At 43.0% G+C, this 23,454-nt stretch overlaps 1 protein-coding gene across 1 annotated transcript in view; it reads left to right on the top strand.

The window, feature by feature from the left end:
* Window positions 1-23,454, top strand: part of LRRC2 (leucine rich repeat containing 2) — a 61,503-nt gene that overhangs the window by 23,176 nt on the left and 14,873 nt on the right. Inside the window, exon 4 of the mRNA XM_054397972.1 lies at window positions 11,839-11,975. Coding sequence (XP_054253947.1) covers window positions 11,839-11,975 — 137 coding nt within the window. The remainder of the gene's footprint in view (window positions 1-11,838; window positions 11,976-23,454) is intronic.

Here is a 23,454-nt window from a genome sequence, read left to right on the forward strand (position 1 = left end):
TGCAATTTATTCAGTACTGAATGTTATGAGTCCAACAGCTCAGTCTTGTATACAACTGAGGAAAATTTTTATGTATATTCACCATTTGAAGAGGAAGTATTAAACACATCCTGTGCAAGGTGACTTTTTTTAGCAGGATGCCAGTTGCTTTAAAGCTAGCTGCTGCAATGATGGCTTGCTCATACTGAAGAGCTGTTAAAGGCCTCAAAATTTAACAGTTGGTTAATGCATTGCCAAAGTACAAAACTGTACTTCTTGTTGGACCAGCTAGAGAGGAAATAATATTTTTAATTAATCTTCTTAAGCTATCAAAAGAGGGAATATCATGCTAGAATGTAAAAAAAAAAAAAAATTAAAAATACTGCTTTTATGAATTACAACATCACTGGATCTTGCCAAGATCAATACATTAGTCATAAGCTGAACTTCTTGGAAGTATTCCATTGAGTACAGAGCTTAAACGGCAAACACTACCATGGAAACTACTCGTTGCATGAATTATTTTTGTAAAAAAGTTCCTGTCTATTGACTTGGTCTTATTCATTTAAGAAACAGCACATTGTTATTAGCAAAATTACAGAATCACAGAATGTTAGGGGTTGGAAAGGACCTTGAAAGGTCATCTAGTCCAACCCCCCCTGCCAGAGCAGGTTCACCTATACCAGATCACACTGGAATGCACCCAGGTAGGTTTTGAATATCTCCAGAGAAGGAGACTCTACAATGTCTCTGGGGAGCCTGTTCCATTGTTCCATCACTCTCACAGTGAACATATTTTTCATCATATTTCCATGGAACTTCCTATGCCTCAGCTTCCACCCATTGCCCCTTGTCCTGTCATTGGGCATCACCGAGAAGAGCCTTAGGCCATCCTCTTGGCACTCACCCTTTACATATTTATAAATGTTAATGAGGTCACCTCTTAGTCTCCTCTTCTCCAAGTTAAATAGCCCCAGCTCCCTCAATCTGTTCTCATAAGGAAGATGTTCCACTCCCTTAATAATTTTTGTGGCTCTGTGCTGGACTCTTTCAAGGAGTTCCCTGTCCTTTTTGAATGGAGGGGCCCAGAACTTGACACAATATTCCAGATGTGGTCTCATCAGGGCAGAGTAGAGAGGGAGGAGAACCTCTCTTGACCTACTAACTACACCCCTTCTAATCCACCCCAAAATGGCATTGGTCTTCTTGGCCACAAGAGCACATTGCTGGCTCATGGTGAACCTTCCATCCACCAGGACCCCCAGGTCCTTTTCCCCTTCACTGCTCTCCACCAGGTCAGTCCCCAACCTATACTGACACATGAGGGTGTTCTTTCCCAGGTGCAAGACTCTACACTTTCCCTTGTTGAATTTCATTAAATTTCTCCCTGCTCAGCTCTCCAGCATGTCCAGGTGTCACTGAATGAAAAAGAAGAATGGTTGAAGAGTGAAATTTTACTAGCCCATGGTCAATACGTTACTGTACTACAGCTTTTATAGAACCTAATGGTAAAAAGCAGTTTCCCAACTCTTTTATGTGAAAGGAGTTCAGGAAGTCTTCATCCCTCCTTCACGTGGGTACTTTGAGCAGAAGCAAACCCAATAAATAAATGGATGTTTTAATCATTACTTGTGCACTTGAACATCAGTATCTCCTTTCAGATAAATCAAAGGCAATATCACTGGCTGAGCAAACTGTAAATAAGAGCTTATTTGTCTTGGCCCATAAGAAGATGCTACTAGATCATCAAAGATCAATGCAAAAAGATTTTTTTGTCTTTTACTCTAATGTATACAACTGAATCTGCATTTGCATTGAATAAGATTCTTAGATGATAAAAGTTCTCTGAAACCTCCTAGCCTTGTAAGGAGCACTAATACAGGCTTGTTGAAATGGTGAAGTCACATTATCGTTATTAATGTGCTACATTGTGCACCGGAAAGGATAGAGCTGAATTATTGGTTTAATTTTTTTTAATAATGAATTAAAAATTTAAACTGGGAGTAGACACTATCTTAGGCATCAGCTATAGCATTACATCTCCCACTTAAAAATAAAATATTCTTAATTGTGAGACTGCCAGGGGAATTGTGGATTTCATTACTGCTTTTACTGCTTTTCACTGGAAGATATATAGATGTTAGCTGTTTAACTCCCTAATTTGCATTTAAAAATAGAACTAAAACTTCAATGTCATTAAGAACAGTTTGTAGCAAGAATGATTTTATTATTAATACTGTTAACTGAGAAATTATGCTTGAGTATTTTTTGAATGTGTAGGTGGCAGGTATGGCAGTCAAATTCTGCTCTACATTTATGCAGCGGTGAAGAGATTTTTACCTTATCTGTCCTCTCCTAATGCTGTCTCAAAGATTGCACTGTATGCTTATTAAGTCTGGGAGGTGGCTGGGCACCATACCTAAGAGAATGGACAACTAAGAATATATAAATACGTCCCTAAATACAGATTACAGAGTAGTGAATGTTGTTCATACCACCTTGCCACCAACCTCAGAATCACAAAATCACAGAATATTAGTGGTTGGGAAAACCTGAAAGATCATCTAGTCCAAGCCCCACTGCCAGAGCAGAGTCACTTGGAGTTGGTCACACAGGAAAGTGTGACCCAATGGATTTTGTATGTCTGCAGTGAAGAGACTCCACAACCTTCCTGGGTAGCCTGTCCTAGTGTTGCCACTCTCACAGTGAAAAAGTTTTTCCTTATGTTTACATGGAACCTCCTATGCTTCAGTTTGCACCTGTTGCCCCTTGTCCTATCCTTGGACATCACTAAGAGCCTGGCTTCATCCTCCTGACACTAGTTCTTCATAAATATGAATGAGGTCGCCTATCAGTCTCCTCCAAGCTAAAGAGACCCAGCTTCCTCAGCCTTTCCTCATAAGGCAGATGATCCACTCTCTTAATCATCTTTGGGGCTCTGCACTGGACTCTTTCAAGCAGTTCCCTGATTTTCTTGAGCTGAGGGGCCCAGAACTGGCCACAATATTCCAGATGTGGCCTCATGCCAGAGTAGATGGGGAGGAGAACTACTAGCTACTCTCGCTACTAGCCACACCCCTTCTAATACACCCCAGGATGCCATTGTCATTGTTGTTCACAAGGGCACATTGCTGGCTTGGTCATCCTGCTGTCCACCAGGGCCAACCATCTCTCTTTCCCTTTTGATGCTGTCCAACAGATCTGTCACCAACCTATACTGTTACATGGGGTTGTTCTTTCCCATGTGCAAGACTCTACACTTGCCTTTGTTGAATTTCATTAAATTTCTCCCCACCCAACTCTCCAGCCTTTCCTGGTCTCATTCAGTGGCAGCGCAGCCTTCAGGTGTGTCACCCACTCCTCCCAGGTTTGTGCTCTGTTCCCTCATCCAGATTGTTGATGAATATTTTGATTAGTGCTGATCCCAGTACTGACTCCTGAGAGACTCCACTAGATACACTTTCTCAGTTTAGCTGCAAGCATGCTGTGGGAGATTGTGTCAACTGCTTTCCTTAGGTCAAGGTAAACCACATTTCTGCACTACCATCATCCATCCATCTGGTCCTCCTAAATGGCTATCAGGTTGGTTAAACATGACTTCCCCTTGGTAAACCACACTGACTCATCCCAATGACCTTATCCTTGATATTCCTAGAGACAGTGCCAAGGATAAGTTGCTCCATCACCTTTCTAGGGATAGAGGTGTGGCTGACTGGTCTATAGATACCTGGGTCCTCCTTCTTACCCTTTTTGGAGACTGGAGTGACATTTGGTTTCCTCCAATCCTCAGGCACCTCTCCTGTTCCACACAACTTACCAAAGATGCTGAAGAGTGGCCTAGCAATGACTTCCACCAGCTCCCTCGGCACTCACATCCTGATAGGATGCACCTCCTATCAGGACCCATGGATTCTTTTCAGAGGAAGAAGTAATTAGAAACTTGGAACTGAATGAAAACTAGGCAGAAGTTGCACAAACAAATAATAATATATAAATGAAAAGCAAGTTATACCCAAATGATCTGGTTTCATAGAATCAAGTCCAACCATTAACCCTGTTCTACAAAGTCAACCATACCCTACTGTAGGAGATTGACCAGAGTCAAGACACAGATTCAATATGAGTTAAAATCTTGCTCAGCCAGAGTCAAGACACAGACCCAATATGAGTTCAGAGTTTTGCTCATTTATTGCTAAAAGACACAGGCTTTTATAGTATTATGTGCTGTCCACACAAATAACATTAGCTCGCTACTGGCTAAAATACATTGTTCACATGCCTGTTACTGTATGCTGATTGGAATATGATATCAGCAATGTTTTCCTGCTTTGCAGCTTCAACACCTGGCTTCATCTCCTGTTTATTGCTTGCCAAGCTTTCTCTTATCAGCCTCTCAAGGACATATCAGCCTGTTTATAGCTAAAGGCTGGTTTGTGCAGCTCATGGCCTTTTATCTTCTAGCCATTTCTCTATGCTCTACCAAGTCAGCCACTAAGCCATATCCCCACATCTACATGGCTTTTAAACACATCCAGGGATGGTTTAAAAAAACATCCTGTTTCAATGCCTGACAATACTTTTAGTGAAAAAATATTCCTAATGTCCAGCCTAAACCTCTCAAGGACATTCCCTCTTGTTCTATCACTAATTAATTAGAAGAAGAGACCAACACCCACCTCATGACAACCTCCCTTCTGGTTGTTGTAGAGAGTGATGAGGTCTCCCCTCAGCCTCCTTTTATTCACAAAGAACATCTACAGTTCCCTCAGCTGCTCCTCTCTAAGACTTGTTCTCTAGACCCTTCACCAGCTTAGTTGCTCTTCTCTGGACCTGCTCTAGCACTTGGATGTCTTTCTTCTTGTACCAAGGTACCCCAAACTGAGCACAATACTCACTGGTGGCTTCACTGATGCAGAGTGATGATCACCTCCCTGTACTGCTTGCCACACCGTTCTTAATACAAGTGAGGATGCCACTGGCCTTCTTGGCACTCTGTGGGGTCATATTCAGCCACTTGTTGATTAGTACCACTGGCCCCTTTCCACTGAACAACTTTCCAACAACTCTTCCTCAGACTTCTAGCATTCCATATGTTTGTTATGGCCCAAGTGCAGCACCTGGTATCTGTCCTTGTTTGACCTCATGCAGTTGACCTTGTCCTGTCAATCCAGTCTGCCCAAGTCCCTCTGTAGAGCCTCTCTACCCTGAGGATCAAAACTTCTACTCAGCTTGGTGTCATCTGCAAACTTACTGAGGGTTTACTCTATCTCCTAATCAGGATCATCAATAAAGATGTTAAAGAGAAGTGGTCTAAATACTGAGTTGTCTGGAGCATCACCACCTGGTGACTGGCCAACAGCTGGATTTAACTGCATTCACCACTTTCTTCTGAGAAAGTGATTGATTTTTAAATAGTAGATCTCATCTATTTGGCATCCTGTAAAGCATCTGATACGTTGAGCTATGGAAAATGAATGAATCTTAAAAATCAGACTTTGATGCAACAGATGAAAAATGAAAAAGGGACTTGCTAATGCATGCAGAGGCAAAAAGGTACTTGTTTGACAAGATAAGCTCTTGGTTGGAAGGAAGATCACTTTCTCAGGGTGTTTCTCAGGGACCAGTCTTGAGTTTGTTTCTTAATTATTTTGAAGAACTGGGCTACTGAAATTTTCTGCTGACATGTTTTGCATGTTATTCTCACTGGACAAGGAGGAGTAAATATGAAAAGCTGGAAAACCAAGTAAGTTTCCATAAAAGAAGAGATATTTATATTAATGTTTGTAGATGTTCAAGAGCTAATAATTTGTGCAGAATTTGTCGGGAGCTCTTTAAATGCAAATAATTGAAGAAATAATATTCCTAATCTAACAGTCATAGAATCATAGAATCATATAATGGTCTAGGCCAGAAGGGACCTCCAAAGGTCATCTAGTCCAGCACCCTCTGCAGTGAGCAGGGGTATTCTCCACTAGATCAAGTTGCCAAGAACCCTGTTGAGCCTTACTTTGAATATCTCCAGGGATGGGGTCCCAGCCACTTCCCTGGGCAACCTGTTCCAGCGTTCCACTACCCTCATAATAAAGAACTTCTTCCTGATATCCAATCTAAATCTGCCCTTCTCTACTTTGAAGCCATTGCCTATCACCACAGGCCTTTGTAAAAAGTTTCCCTCCATCCATCTTTATGGATGGTCTTTATCTTAGGCCTCCTTTAGGTACTGGATAGCTACTATTAGGTCTCCCCGGAGCCTCTTCTTCTCCAGGCTGAACAACCCCCGCTCCCTCAGCCTGTCCTCATAGCAGAGGTGCTCCAACCCCTGCATCATTCTCGTGGCCCTCCTCTGGACCTGCTCCATCAGGTCCATGTCCTTCCTGTATTGAGGGCTCCAGAGCTGTACACAGTACTCCAGGTGAGGTCTTGTCAGAGCAGAGTAAAGTGGCAGAATCACCTCTCTGGATCTGCTGGCAACACATCTTTTGATGCAGCCCAGGATGTGATTGCCCTTCTGGGCTGCAAGCGCACGCTGTCTCCTCATGTCCAGCTTCTCATCCTCAACCCCCCCAAGTCGTTTTCCATAGGGCTGCTTTCTAACATCTCATTCCCCAGTCTGTATTGATAGCAAGGATCATTCTGGTCCAGGTGCAGGACTATCCAGCCAATTCCTTATCCAGTCCACCGATCAAATCCGCATCCCTCTAATTTGGCAAGCATGATGTCGTGGGGGACCATGTCAAAGGTCTTACAGAAGTCCAGATAGATCACATCCATAGGTTGTCCTTTATTTACTGACATAGTCACTCTATCATAGAAGGCCACAAGGTTAGTCAGGCAGATCTGTCCCTAGTAAAGCCATGCTGGCTGTCCTGAATCATCTCCCTGTCTTCTGTGTGCCTCAGCATGGCATCTAGGAAGATCTGTTCCATCATATTCCCAGGCACGGAGGTGAGGCTGACAAGCCAGTAGTTCCCACGGTTGTCCTGTCTACCTTTTTTTAAAAATGGGTGTAATGTTTCCTTTCTTCCAGTCACCAGGGACTTCACCTGACTGCCAGGACTTTTCAAATATCATGGAGAGTGGCTTGGCAATTACATCAACTAGTTCCTTCAGGACTTTGAGATGTATTTCTTCTGGTCCCATGGCTGAAGAGCAGCCAGACATAAAGGGATCTGGGAGTGCTGCTTGCTAGTAGGCTGAACATGAGCCAGCAGTGTGCCCAGGTGGCCAGAAGGGCCAATGGCATCCTGGCCTGTATCAGGAATAGTGTAGCCAGCAGGACAAGGGAGGTTATTCTTCCCCTGTGCTCAGCACTGTAGGTCAGGCCACACCTTGAGTACTGTGTCTAGTTCTGGGCTCCTCAATTCAAGAGAGATGTTGAGGTACTGGAATGTGTCCAGAGAAGGGCAACAAAGCTGGTGAGGGGCCTGGGACACAAATCCCTATGAGGAGAGGCTGAGGGAGCTGGGACTGTTTAGCCTGATGAAGAGGAGGCTCAGGGGTGACCTCCTTGCTGTCTACAACTACTTGAAGGGAGGTTGTAGCCAGGTGGGGGTCAGTCTCTTCTCCCAGTCAACCAGCAGCAGAACGAGGGGACACAGTCTCAAGTTGTGCCAGGGGAGGTATAGAACCATAGAATCAGTCAGGGTTGGAAGGGACCACAAGGATCACCTGGTTCCAACCCCCCCTGCCATGGGCAGGGACACCTCACACTAGATCAGGTTGCCCAGAGCCACACCCAGCCTGGTCTTAAAAACCTCCAGGGATGAGGCTTCAACCACCTCCCTGGACAACCCATTCCAGGGTCTCACCACTCTCATGGTGAAAGCTGGATATAGGCTGGATATTAGGAGGAAGTTCTTCACAGAGAGGGTGATTGCCCATTGGAATAGGCCTCCCAGGGAGGTGGTGGAGTCACCGTCCCTGGAGATGTTCAAGAGAAGACTGAATGAGGCACTTGGTGCTATGGTCTATTGATTGGATAGGGCTGGGTGATAGGTTGGACTGAATGATCTTGGACTGGTTGGACTGGACAGCCTAAGGCTGTCCTTAGGCTCATCTCTAGTGCACCTGTGTTTAACTCCCTCCTCCTCTGAGCCTAATTGAGAGCCCTTTCAATAAGCCCTTTCAAGAAGTCACAGGACAAAACAGTATGATACATCCCTAAAGCTGTGGTCATCCAGATTCAAGAGAAGTTATTTCAGAAGTTAACAGATGGAAAACAAGTCTATTAGGACCATTCAAGGAGAGAAATTTTGATTTGTGAGAGAATAGAAAAATTGGGTCATTCACCTTAGTCAGATAAATTTTGATACATATATTACCTATGAAAACACCAGAGAAGTCAACATCAGGGAGGAAAAAGAGCTATTTAAAGGTAAAATTGGCAAAAGAATTAGAATTAGAACTTGTATGAATAAATTCAGAGTAACAAAATGAAGACCATTCCAAATAATGAAAAAGATGAAACTTCTTAACTTTGTTTTCCCATATGAGCAGGGATGTAAAAAAATAAACTATTTAAAAGACAAAATATGATTAAGGAAAAAAAGATTACATGAAGTTGTGGTGTGAGGGTTTTATCTAGGAAGTCCTGGTGAGTCTTATATAAGTCCTATGGTCCTAGAAGTAGGGTTAATGCTTGACTGCTGCTCAGCTCTCAGGTGGCATAACTTAATGCACTGGAGAATCCAGAAGTAAAAAAATATCTGTTGCACAGAATGACAAGACATTGTTCTCCACAGGCAGATCTTGGTGAACTGTATCTCATATATCTGTGCTGTCTGGAGTTTATCAGAATGGTAATATTCATGGCTTTTCCCAGTAACTTTCATAATCTTAGCCACAGCAGTTACTGGCAATTGACAGCAGATTCTGTAGTGCACTTCTGTCAAACTAGAGAGAGATTATATGTAATGAGAAAAAATGTGATACATCGAATTACTCACTTGTTCCTACCTGTAAACCAGGACAAACCATATTGTGAACATTCACATGTGTTAGAAAATGTGAAAGGGAAAAAAGTCTTGAAATACCATGGTTTCAGAAGGCGGGAAAGACAGAAAGGGAAGCTGTCCTTGTCTCCATCCTTCTGCCTATAAGGACTGTAAAATTTTTGTGGGTTTTTTTTTTTTTTTTTCCCATTCAGCAGAGATACATCATCTGAGCAGACTCAGATGAGACGGTGGCTAGAATGTTGGTGACATTAGACGCCTTGTCTGTATTAATTCTCCAGCTACTGATGGAACTGAGAGGTAGATATTCCAGTGACTGAAAAGTTAAGAAATAGATCTGCTGTGATTTAATGCTCACAGGCAGCTCAGACTCATACAGCTTGCTCAGCCTCTGGCAGCTGCTTGTTCAGTCTTCCACAGCAGGATGGGGAGAGAATTGGAAGAACGAAAGTGAGAAAACTTGTCTGGCAGGCTGAAAATGGTTCGATAAGTTAGGAAAACCAAACAAGTGAAGAAATAAACAAGTGATGCAGAAGTTCAACACCCAGCCAGACTCTGAGCAACAGTGATATTGGATAACTTTCTCCCATTCCTCCTTGCCCCCAGTTTTAGGGGTGAACATTACATTGTATGCTATAGTATATTCTTTTGGTCAACTCAGGTCTGGTGTCTCAGCCCTGTTGCCTCACAGTCTCTTACCTATCCCTAGCTGACTCACTGTGAGAACAGAGAGAGAAACAAGAGCTTCATGAGTGCTATTCAGCATGAGTGAAAACCTTGGTGTGTTACCACAGGTATTTGGTCACAACACTGTAACACATATACATCTATATATCCCTATCCCTATCTATCTATCTATCTATCTATCTATCTATCTATCTATCTATCTATCTATCTATCTATCTATCTATCTATGTATCTATCTATCTACCTGTTATATATATATATATAACACAGAACACTATATAGGCTGCTATGGAGAAAATTAACTCCATCCTAGACAGAGACAATGCAATATGCCTTAGCTGAACGAAAAGATCAAACATTTCAGTGCTAATAAGTAAGTATTTACTTTTTCATTCCAATGGGATTTGGTCTTCTTCACTGAGGGTTTGGTGATGAAGATGAGGAATTAATTTGTGATTCTCTGATTCTTCACAAATAAGGTTGTTCACACATTTACACCATTCTGTTGCTTTTATTACTCTTCTACACCATCCCAAATAACCCTTGTGTGACAGTAATGTACTGCCAAAATAATGCCTGTTTTATTCTTACTTTTTTTTTAAAACACCCCCCCCCCCCCCTGTTATTTTAACTAAAAAGCACTTCTCAGTGGATAGGAAAAACAAGATTTCCTTCCTAAAATGACAGTAGGACTTTGAAGTATCACCTCAATTTCTGTTTCTGGCAGAGCTAAAACTGGGAGGAAGCTGAGTGAAGCTTCTATATTTTTCTCTGTTGCAACCTGTAGAGATTAATGTAATAGAGATTTTATCATATATGGATTGTCTGCCACCCGTAAGGAAATTACACGTGCCCCAGCCATTGTTTGAAGACACTGTTGTGTCTAAAGGGAGACTCTGGGGTACACTTAAAATGCTGTATGTTTTGGTGACTGCTTGTATTGGGCATCAAACTGCACGCCTCTCCCTCTGACAAACAGAGTCATCTCAGGGGAAAAAATATGGGACTTTCCTATGTTTCTTCTCTGTCCTTTTCTGTGAGAGTACCATCTGGCCACTGATAAGGATTTCCACACATTGTGAAAGGTGAGCAGCTGTAATTAAACATTTGCTCTGGATGGAGTTTAAATAAACATTAGTGACTTAAGGGTAAGCTCACTGTTACGACACTATTGAGCACTTGGGACATCCTGCAGAGACATTTGGTCTAGTGCCATTCAAACCCCATGAAATATCATATTCTTTTAAAAAATGGTTATAAACAGATGACTGATATAACAGATACAATATAGAATAGTGAATCTTATGTATGTTTTATCTTGTTTTGCCAAGATCTGCTTTATGAACCTGTTGACACAAAATACTCTCTCCCAGTTTCTAACTGATGAAATGCATTTAAGTTACTTTACTTTTCCCCATGAATGCTGTATTCTGTAACTGGTCATAGGGGAATATCACAGAAATATCAATGATTAGAGGGGAGTGTTGCTCATAATACCAAGCTGAGTGGTACAGTTAATACACTGAAGGGAAAGGATGCCATTCAGAGAGATCTTGAGTGACTTGAGGAGTGAACCTAGGTGGATCTCATCAAAGTCAACAAATCCAAGCCAAGTGCAAGGATTTTCCACCTGGGCTGGGGCAATTTCTGATATCAATACAGGTTGGGAAAGATAGACTGATTAAAAAGCCCACAGGGAAAGACTTGAGGATACTGGTGTATATGAGCTGGTGTGCACTTTCAGCCCAGAAGTATCCTTGGTCACATCAAAACAGTGGTCAGCAGAAAAATAGAACTGATTCTCCTCTTGTATTCTGCTCTGGAGAGACATGATTTGAAGTACTGTGTTCAGGTTTCATGTACTCAGTAGAAGGAAGACATGGACCTATTAGAGCATGTCCAGATGAGGTCAGAGAAAATGGTTAGAAGGCTGGAACACCTCTCCTCTGAAGAAAGGCTGAAAGAGTTGTTCAGCCTGGACAAGAGGAGGCACATTTCAATATATAAAGTAGGAGTAATTAATCCCGAAGAACAGGTTCTATCAAAAATATTAATGCTTTTCAATCAATAGGCAAGTTTTCTGAAGTGGCAAAACCAGAGGCCAGCTTCTATAGTTTCAACAGATTTCAATAGGTATCTCATCCTTGGTAGAATCAAGATCTTTAGAACTCTTTGCTCTCTTTCTCTTTGTATGTTGATTTTAACTATTTTTTCCTCACAGGCTGCTTAAAAAACCTCAAAGTGCTCAATGTGAGTTTCAATAACTTGAAGTCAGTCCCTCCAGAACTAGGTGATTGTGAGAATCTGGAAAAATTGGATTTGTCTGGAAATATGGAAATAACAGAGCTCCCATTTGAAGTAAGATAACAAAGTGTGTTTCTTCCTCTTTTTTTTTTTTTTTTGCTTATTATGTATTTTATCATAATCTTAAAATCTTTTCTTAACAGATTGTCACGTTCCTTGCATTTTTAGCAATAATGTTTTAGTAGTAATATCACTGAAAATGCCTTAATAGCAGTTAAATGGGACTAAGCTTTTTTGTTTTGGTTTCCAGGTGACTAAATTTTACTTATATTTATCCTGATATATGAAGGAGAACATGATACCAAAGGGGATTTGGTCAGACAAGGCTGTAAATAGCCATTTTCTGTGAAAGTAAAGTGCAACCTGAGAATCAAATTCACATACTAACCTTTTTTTCCCCTTTTCCCCAGTTTCTGGATTCCTTTAAAGAATTCTGTAAACAATGCTACATGTTGCTATGAGCATAAATATCTTTTTGAAAGGGATATTATATGTAAGTCGTGAGATGAACACATAATGAAGAATGAGAAAATGACTGCCAGACATGCATCAGCATTGTTTCTTCTGTTGGATGCATAACTGCTCTCTCTCCCATCTGCTTTGGGACTTAACTGTTCGTGGAGAAATGAAGCCATTGGCTGCTACCTAACCATAGTTTCAGGTGTCATCTGCATTTCTCAAGTTCTTAATATCCTGATTCCTGAAGGATGAATCAGGAGAGCTTTAGTAAGGAATGCCAGGCTCTTTACACATTTCTACATTTTTTCCCCCTAAACATCTGTTACTGGTGATTTGCAGTCAATGCTGGAGTGGATTAAATTTATTTGAGTTATAGTTTGGCAATGCTTATGTGTTTCTCGGAGAAAATGCAAAAGACAATTAATTTCCCCCTATCACTTTCTACTGTAAGGTAGTTTGTCTGAAAAGAATTGTTAAAAAAACGATGTGAAGGAAACAGAAACAAAGAATGAACATTAGCTTCACATTGTAAGTGGCCATTGCATAGAAATGTTAGCAGCAGCACAAATAGTGAAGGTTTCTTTTCTCCTTCCTCCTCCTTCAGATAGTTAAGGCAAGGGACAGATCAGATAAAATTTAACGAGTAAAAAGAAAATCATATATCCTAAACAGGCTATGGAATTGTGAATAAATGTTTAGGAAAAGTGAGTATTTTGAAACCTCTGGACAAGAATGATAAACTTTGCTTCAATAATGTGTATGTTAAAATCAATTAGTATTTTTCCAGTTGCTTCCACTTGCCTTGTAGTGCAAAGTTTTACCCATGTCTGTGCACTGTGTGTAGCCTCTGCATGTAATCACAGAATCACAGAATTCTCAAGGCTGGAAGGGACTGGGAGGATCATCTAGTTCCAACCTCCCTGCCATGGGCAAGGACACTTTCTGCTAGATAAGGCTGCCCAGAGCCACATACAGCCTGGTCTTAAAAACCTCCAGGGATGGGGATTGGATACTCACAAGTCCATGGGACCGGATGGGATCCATCCTAGGGTGCTGAGAGAGCTGGCAGATGAGGTGGCCAAGTCACTCTCCATCATTTTCCACCAGTCCTGGCTCACTGGAGAGGTCCCAGATGACTGGAAACTGGCCAGTGTGATGTTCATCCACAAGAAGGGCCGGATGGAGGAACCTGGAAACTACAGACCTGTCAGCCTGACCTCAGTGCCAGGCAAGATTATGGAGCAGATCATCTTGGGGGCAATCACAGCGCACCTGCAGGACAGCCAAGGGATCAGGCCCAGCCAACATGGATTTAAGAAGGGCAGGTCCTGCCTCACCAATCTGATCTCCTTCTATGATCAGGTGACCTGCCTGGTGGATGTGGGTCAGGCTGTGGATGTAGTCTATCTGGACTTCAGCAAGACTTTTGACACCATTGCCCACAACAAACTCCTGGCCAAGCTGTCAGCCTGTGGCTTGGACAGCAGCACTCTGTGCTGGGTTAGGAACTGGCTGGAGGGCCGAGCCCAGAGAGTGGTGGTGAATGGTGCCACATCCAGCTGGCAGTCAGTCACTAGTGGTGTCCCCCAGGGATCAGTGTTGGGCCCCATCCTGTTCAATATCTTTATTGATGATCTGGATGAGGGGATTGAGTCCATCATCAGTACATTTGCAGACGACAACAAGTTGGGAGCAGGTGTTGATCTGTTAGAGGGGAGGAGGGCTCTACAGAGGGACCTGGACCAGCTGGACAGATGGGCAGAGTCCAACAGGATGGCATTCAACAAGTCCAAGTGCCAGGTGCTACACTTCAGCTACAACAACCCCAAGCAGTGCTACAGGCTGGGGACAGAGTGGCTGGAGAGCAGCCAGGCAGAAAGGGACGTGGGGTACTGGTTGACATTTGGCTGAACATGAGCCAGCAGTGTGCCCAGTTGGCCAAGAAGGCCAATGGCATCCTGGCCTGCATCAAAAATAGTGTGGCCAGCTGGAGCAGGGAAGTCATTCTGCCACTGTACTCAACACTGGTTGGGCCACACCTTGAGTACTGTGTCCAGTTTTGGGCTCCTCGATTTAAGAAGGACATTGAGATACTTGAATGTGTCCAGAGAAGGGCAACGAGGTTGGTGAGAGGTCTCGAACACGAACCTTATGAGGAGAGGCTGAGGGAGCTGGGGTTGTTTAGACTGGAGAAGAGGAAGCTCAGGGGTGACCTCCTTGCTGTCTACAACTACCTGAAGGGAGGTTGTCGGCAGGTGGGGTTTGGTCTCTTCTCCCAGGCAATCAGCACCAGAACAAGGGGACACAGTCTCAAGCTGCACCAGGGGAAGTTTAGGCTCGAGGTAGGGAGAAAGTTCTTCACAGAGAGAGTGATTGGCCATTGGAATGTGCTACCCAGGGAGGTGGTGGAGTCACCATCCCTGGAGGTGTTCAAGAGGGGATTGGATGTGGCACTTGGTGACATCGTTTAGTAGTCATGAGGTCTTGGGTGGCAGGTTGGACTTGATGATCCTTCAGGTCTTTTCCAACCTTATGGATTCTGTGATTCTGTGATTTTGAGCAACCTGTTCCAGCATCTCACCACATGGTGAAGAACTTCCTAACGTCTAATCTAAATCTACCCTCCTGTAGCTTGGATTCATTCCCCCTAGTCCTATCACTACCAAACATCCTAAAAAGTCCCTCAACAGCTTTCTTGTAAGCCCCTTTCAGATACTGGAAAGCCACAATGAGGTCTCCTTTGACCCTTCTCTTCCCCAGACTGAACAACCCCTACTCTCTCAGCCTGTCTTCATAGGAGAGGTGCTCCAGCCCTCTAATCATCCTTGTGGCCCTTCTTTGAACATGTTCCAGTATGTCCATATCTTTCTTGTAACAGGACTGGACACAGTACTCCAGAGGGGGTCTCCTGAGAATGGTTTAGAGGGGGAGAATCACCTCCGTTGACCTGCTGGATATGCTTCTCTTGATGCAGCCCAGGATCTGATTTGCTTTCTGGGCTGCAGGTGCATGCTGGTGGCTCGTGCTGAGCTTCTCATCCACCAGCATCCCCAAGTCCTTTTCTTCAGGGCTACTCTCAAGTCAGTCACTGCCCAACCTGTATTGGTGCCTGGGATTGCCCAGGCCAGATGCAGGACCCTGCACTAGGTCTAGTTGAACTTCATGAAGTTGGCTTGGACCAACTTCTCCAGCCTGTCAAGGTCCCTTTGGATGGATCCCTTCCCTCCAGTGTGTCTGCTGCACCACACAGCTTGGTGCCATCAGCAAACCTGCTCCGGGTGCACTCAATGCCACTGTCCATGTTGCCAACAAAGATGTTAAACAAGACTGGTCCCGGTACTGATCCCTAAGGGACTCCACTTGATACTGGCCTCCACTTGGACATGGACCCATTGACAGCCACCCTTTGGGTGTGGCTGTCAAGCCAGTTCTTTATATACTAAGTAGTCCATCCATCAAACCCAGACTTTGCCAGCTTGGAGACCAGGATGTCATGTGGGACAGTGTTGAAGGATTTCCTCAGGTCCAGATAAATGACATTAGTTGCTCTCCCCTTGTCAACTCACGTTGTGACCTTGTCATAGAAGGCCACCAGGTTTGTCAGGCAGGATTTGCCCTTGGTGAAGCCATGTTGATTATACCAAATCACCTCTTTGTTGTTCTTCTGCCTCAGTAGTGCCTCCAGGAGGATCTGCTCCATGATCTTACTGGGCATGGAGGTGAGACTGACTGGTCTATAGTTTCCCTTTTTAAAAATGGGGGTTATGTTTCCCCTTTTCCAGTCAGAGGGGACTTCACTGGACTGCCATGACTTTTGGAATATAATAGAGAGCAGTTTAGGGACTTTGACTACCTATTCCCTCAGTACCTGTGGATGTATCCTGCCAGGGCCCATGGACTTGTACACTCTCACGTTTTTCAGATGGTCATGAATCTGATCTTCACTCACAATGGGCAGTTCTTTCTTCCAGCCCCTGCCATTATCTTCTGTGATTTTGGGAGTATGGCTGGAGCCCTTGCCAGTGAAGACTGAAGTAAAGAAGTCATTGAGAACCTTGGCATTCTCCACATCACTTGTCACCAGTCCTTCCCTTTCCTTTCTGAGGGATCCACACCTAACCTAGGCTTCCTTCTGCCATTAAGAAACTTTTGCTATTCCCCTTGATCTCCCTGGCTAGGTTTAATTCTAACTGAGCTTTAGCTTTTCTAATGATGTCTCTTGTTGCTTAGACAGCTTCCTTATATGCCCCGATTGTAGCTGTCCTTTCTTCCACTCCTTGTACAGTTTCTTTTTGTGTGACAGCATGTCCAGGAGCTCCTTGCTCATCCAGCCAGGTCTCCTAGCATTCTTTCCTGCCTTCCTCTTTGTTATAATACTCTGCTTCTAGACACAGAGAAACTGATCCTTGAACACTGACCAGCTGTCCTGGGCCCCTCTTCACTCTAGGACTTTGTCCCAGGATACTTTGGCCAGCGGATCCCTGAAGTGATCAAAGTCTGTATGCCTCTGTCCAGGGTTGGAGCTTGGAATGGGTCCTCCTAGTTGCCCTGAGGATCTTAAATTCTAGTGCATTATGGTCACTGCAGCCAAGGCTGTCCCTGAGCCTGATATTGGTCACCAGCCCTTCCCTGTTGGTGAGAAAAAGATCCAGCATATCGCATTTTCTTGTTGGTTCCTACACCATTTGAAGGAGGAAGTTGTCACCCATGCATTCCAGGAACATCCTGAATAGCTTGATGTGTTGTCCCTTCAGCAGATGCCAGGGTGATTGAAATCCCTCACAAGGACCAGGGCTTGTGAATGCAAAGCCACTTCTATTTGCCTGTGGAGGGTCTCATCTGCTTGGTTCTGCTGGTCAGGTGGCCTGTAGCAGACTCCTACAGTAATGTCTCCTTCCCCTGTCTTCCCTTTAATTTTAACCCGTATGCTCCCAACCAGATCATCATCCTTCCCCAGGTGGAGCTCCACTGATTCCAGCTGGTCACTGATGTAGAGGGCAACACCTCCTCCCCTCCTCCCCTGCCTGTCCTTCCTAAGAGCTTTTACCCATCTATCCCTATTCCAGTTGTGGGAATCATCCCACGAAGTTTCAGTAATAGCCACTATGTCACGGCATTCCAGCAGCACAGTGTCCCTTAATTCATCCTGTTTGTTTCCCAAGCTGCATGCATTAGCTGTGTCACACTCTTAGGCGAATCCCCCTTGATTCCCTTGGGGTGTCTTTGTGTGTTGTCCCTGGCTTGCCTCAGGGCAACATCTTGAGAGTCCTTACTAGTACTCCATCCCTCTACCACTGCTGTCCTGTCCCTGCTGTGCTGCCCCACAGGCAGACATGAGATGGTCTTCCATCCCCTTCCCCTAAAAACCTGTCTGCATGTAAGTGTTTCCAGGGCTGAGTCCCAAAAGACTGGTGTTTCTTTTGGAAAGCTCATAAATTTTATTCCCTCTGGCAGTCTTCTATACAATGGGATTAGAAGCCACTAAAACTGAGTGTAGACTACTAGATAATGGTTTATTTACAATCTCTGGAAAAAAAATTTGGAGCTGTGCAAATGACTTCATGCAACAACAAAACCTGGTCATATCAAAGCTCTAAAAGGTCGAAGAAGGAATATATTTGTCTTATCTGTTGTGTTTTCTTGTTTCTCCAAAGGCCATCTGTAGGAAGATAGAAATCTTTGAACAACTTTTGAGAAGGCTATGTTTTGGTTTTGAGTTGGAAAGAATGTAAATACCTTGTAACTGAATAGAAAGACTAGGCAGAAGTTTACTGGATATGTTAAGAAGCTTGTTTGTCAATATTAACCTATTGTATGCTTTGCTTGAACGCATGTCAGCAAAAGGATAGCCAATTGGGATGTGACAGCTCGGTATTAGAAAAGTATAGAAGCTGACTACGTAACACAGTAGTAGGCTTTTGCTTTGGCTAAAGTTGCTTGTGCTTAGGCTTTTGCTTAGTTTTTTAGGCCATAAATGTTTTCACCTTTTGCAATGAGAGTCTTCTCGTCTTGTCTTCACCTGGAAACATCTTGGCATGCAGCCTGAGAAGAATAGTACTGCTACTGTTATAGCCACCCACTCCTTCTGCCCTCTCCTCAGCACAATATGGGAAGAAAATAGGATAGGAAAGCTCATGAGTTGATCTAGAAGACAGGGAGATTGTTTACTATTTACTATTGTGGGCAAAATAATGAGAAACAAAGACATTAAAATAACACCTTTTCTTCTCCGTCTCTCAAGGTCAACTTCATTCCTTCTCCTTAGATTCCTCTGTTGTGTCTATGCCTGGGGATGTGGGGTTGGTAATGTGGGAGGGCGATTACTGGCATGACTCGTGTAAGAATCTCTGAGAAACTCCCCCAGCTCCAAAGTTGAGCTGCCTATGGCCAAGGCCAAGTCAATCAATGGCTCTTTAATCACATGTTTAAGAGGCGAGGAACTCAAGCAGATCAATACTTCCAATCCATTTTAGTGTCATCTGCAGGCTTGCTAAGGGTGCACTCAATCCCCTTGTCCTGATCATTGATAGAGATATTAAAGAGAACTGGACCCCAAACTGTGCACTGGGATAAACCACTTATGACTGGCCACCAATGGGGTTTAACTGATTAGACAGAGTACAGAAATTATTACCATTTTTTTCTTATATCTCTTAATCTGCTGAAATACTGATAGGGGTTGGTCATTACTGTCTCCTGTGGTGTAAGTACTTAGAACTGGAGAGTGAAAGTGAGTAAATACATGCAAGGTCTGACTTTGTAGGTGAATGAGTTTTCTTCCCAACATTAGGGAAAAAAAACACCAGAAAATCTGGCAACTGAAACACAAAACAAGGGAGTTGCTAAAAATGTTTCATGTTTGCCATCTTTTAGGAAGTTCAGGTTTTTTTTTTGTTTTCAAATCTTTAAAAGATTCCTCTGGGAAGGTTAAAAAAATGCATGAAAGTAGTAAAAATATTCTCCAGTGTAAAAGCTAGTCAAAATAAATAAAGGAAAACTTCAGCCCAGCAAAAATTATCAAAGCACCTCTCCTATGAGGACAGACTGAAAGAGTTGGGGCTGTTCAGTCTGGAGAAAAGAGGGCTCCAAGGTGACCTTATTGTGACCTTCCAGTATCTGAAGGGGGCCTACAAGAAAGGTGGGGAGGGACTTTTTAGGATATCAGGTAGTGATAGGACTAGAGGGAATGGAATAAAGCTGGAAGTGGGGAGATTCAGACTGGATGTGAGAAAGAAGTTCTTCCCCATGAGAGTGGTGAGAGCCTGGAATGGGTTGTCCAGGGAGGTGGTTGAGGCCCCATCCCTGGAGGTGTTTAAGGAGGTGTTTAAGGCCAGGCTGGATGAAGCTCTGGCCAGCCTGATCTAGCATGAGGTGTCCCTGCCCATGGCAGGGGGGTTGGAACTAGGTGATCCTTGTGGTCCCTTCCAACCCTGACTGATTCTATGATTCTATGATTCTTCTGCTGGTGACTCCAGAGCTGGACAGAATACTCCAGTGTGGGTTTCACCAAAATGGAGAAGAATGTGAGAGTCATCTCGCTTGACCTACTTTTGAGGCAGCCCAGGATACAGTTAGACATCTGTTGTGTAAGTGCACATTGCTGGCTCATGTACAGCTTTTCATCCACCAGTATCCCCAGGTCTTTCTCTACAGGGCTGCTCTCAATCCCTTTATTCTTCAGTCACAGTGTAGGACCTTACACTTGGTCTTGTTGAACCTCATGAGGTTTACATGGGTCCACTTCTCCAGCTTATCTAGGTCCCTTTGGGTGACATTCTGTCCCTCAGGTATGTAAACCACACTCATCTTGATGGCATCTGTAAACTGGCTGAGGATGCACTCAATCCCCCTATGTCATTGATAAAAATATTAAACAACATGAAGGATACCACTCATTACTGATCTCTATTTGGACATTAATCTCTTGACCACTACTGTCTAGATGAAACTGTTCAACCAAGTCCTTATCCGCTGAATAATCCACCCGTTAAATTCATCTCTCTCCAATTTACAGAGAAGGATGTTGTGTGGGAGAGTACAAAAGGCCCTACAGTTATCCAGATAGATGACATTCATAGCTGTTCCTTTGCTCAGCGTAAGAGCTAAGTCACTCCATCATACAAGGCCACCAGATTGGTCAGGCAAAACTTGCCCTTGGTGAAGCCATGCTGGTTGTCTTATGTGCCTTAGCATAGCTCCTAGCAGGATCCGTTCCATGATTTTCTTGGCACAGAAATGAGAATGACAGGTCAGTAGTTTCCAGGGACCTCCTTTCTACTCTTTTAAAAAATGGGTTCAATATTTTCCTTCTTCCAGTCAGCAGGAATTCACCAGATTGCCAATTCCCTCAGGCCTCTTGTCAGATCCCTTGGAATTCTGTATGTTCAGGTCGCTCACCTGATGCTCATATAACTGATCTTCTTTTACACTGGGAGGGACTTTGCTCTCAGGGTCCCTGTCTTGTGGTCCATCAAGTCACAAGGTTTGAGAATACAGTGAAGACTAACGCAAAGATGTTGTTGGGTATCTCAGCTTTCTCCTTGTCCATTGGTACCAATTTACCATTTTTGCTCATCAAAGAAGATATATTTTCTTTGACCTTCCTGTTTTGGCTGGCATCCCTATTATTATTCTCTGTATTCCTTGCCAAATTGAGCTCAAATTGTGCCTTGGCCTTCCTAAAACTATCCCTACAGAAACTTTCTTCCACTGCCTGTGCATCCCCTTCTTGCCCTTTAATTTGACCAGCAGGTCTTGACTCATTCATGCAGGTCTCGACTCTTTCATGCAGGTCTCTTGCCTTCCTTGTTTGGTTTATTACACCTGGGGACTGGGAGCTCTTTCAATCTATGTCATATCCAGAACAGACATAAGAAACTTTTTTGTACACTAATATATTTTCAAAAGATATTTTAAACCTCAGAATTAGCAGCTGTATTTAGCAGTCTCTTTTGGTCTGTTTCTGTTTCTGTTTTTGTTTCTGTTTCTCTGACCAGTCCTATTCACCAAATGAAAACATTTAGCAAGAACAGCAGAGACACAAGCTCTATGCAAGTCTGAGGAGACTTCAAACAGGTCCTTACTAGATATTTCCATGTAACTTGTCTTTGTGTTCTGTGACTCACACTCCCGAGAGAAATACCCTGGCTATGTAGGCAGGACACCATCAGTCTCCACAGAAATGTAAAATGACAGGTTGTTTTACCAGCACATTATTCTTCAAAGCTGTAAATATTCAACTTTCTTTCCCTTGTAATTTTTTTTTAAATGTGTGCAGCAATTATAAAATTCTGTGAAAATGAAATACACAGTCAGGATGTGTTAATTACCAGTGAGTTTTACTGTCCAGTCACCAGAACACACGCTGAGCTCCTTTCTCTCTCATGCAATGGGATTCCAAATGATCAGTAAAATCTTCACATTTGTACAATTTTTAGCAATTTACAAAATATATGTAGTTGTGCATTTGATTGTTAAAAATTGAATTTTCTTTGAGTGAGTTTTTCAGGATCACAACAGAGACGACTGGTATTAAGCTGTTAATTGTGAACCTAACAGGATTAAGCTGACCTCTGGTGAAATTCTTCATTTTAAATCACTGGCAAAAATCTAGCTGACTTTAATCAGGACAGCATTTCTGTGTGTACATTTCATAGTCAGTAATATTTTTCCAGTTGCTTGGTTTGGGTACTATTCTGTTAGGCACGATTTCATCCTGCCGTTCTTTGCTTAGTGTTTTTACTCTTCTTGAGTTTCTTAGGACTCACAATGATTTGCTCTCTGATACATTTGGCCAAACTGCAGTCAATCCATGCAAGCCAACAGCTGTTTTGTGGAACTGGTGTTAGATGTAACATCAAACATTACCAGGAGGAGTGTGAAAGCCAGAAGAGCAGGTGCAAAGGTGTTAGGTGTCAGAGGAGATTCATGGAGGAGCTTTCATCAATGTTTTAATAGACAAGGGGTTAAAAAAGGGCATGGTCTATGTTAGGAAACAGGAAAGTGTGTCTGTCAGTTGATCCTGTTCTGGACAGTGTACTTCCAAAGACTACTAATTGATATAGTATCAGAGCAAGTCAGTAGCTAAGAATAACAGCCCACTTCACTGGAGAATACTGCCATGTCTACCTCCATACTGTGGTGCCAGTGACCTCTCTTCTTCCTTTCCTATGAGTTCAGTACAAGTAACATAATTTTTCACAGTCTGATTTTTTTGTACAGTAGGGAATGACAGAGAAGTGGTTTTACAGCACAAGGGAAGACTTAACAACAAGCAAAGGGGCATAATGTGAACATTACAACATGGTTATGATGGTACAAAAAGCATGAATCTAGTTGTAAAATAATTTAGTGGTAAGAAAGGGTATTTGGTACTTTCCAGCTTTGGTTTCTCTGAAAACAGGTCAAGATCTGGTTGAGTCCAATAGCAAAACAGGTTTCCAAAACCCTAATTATATCTCCATGATTCAGCAATGAAGTAACCTGAGACTGATTTCATGTAACTCCTGAATAGAAACACAGAGAAAAACAAATGCATAGTACTATCACAGTTGCATATTCTCAATTAAGGATGAAGTCCTCACATGCCCACATGTGTGGACTGATGAGAGTCAGGAGGGAGCTGCAGGTGAAGGGAAAGAAAAGCACACTATTTTTTATTCCATAAAGTGGAAGCTAATGAGAAGTATTATTTTTTCTGTATGAAGAATAAAGTTGGAGATTATTCAACTCTTCACGGATGTAAAAAACACTTGATAAGACTGACCGTGATTTTAATTCATCATCATTGATCAATGGGAAAGGCATAAAGACAAGAACCAGCCCTAGTAGCTGAAAGCAGGTATCATTCCATTTTTTTTGTCTCACACAGAGCTCTGTCAGGTAAGATCTCTGTCAGGTAAGATCTCTGCTCAACTAATGATGGGTAAGAGTGTATAATTATGCCAAATATGAAGTGGAAGTGATGCTGAAGATTCAAAGGAATTCAGTGGAGGATACAGCCCAGTGGTTTCTGCTTTTCTTATTGACGAGATGCCAACACAACTGCTCACAAACCTGGAACTCTGTCATGTTT

Source organism: Indicator indicator, chromosome Z (assembly GCF_027791375.1).
Source record: "Indicator indicator isolate 239-I01 chromosome Z, UM_Iind_1.1, whole genome shotgun sequence".
NCBI lineage: Eukaryota > Metazoa > Chordata > Aves > Piciformes > Indicatoridae > Indicator > Indicator indicator.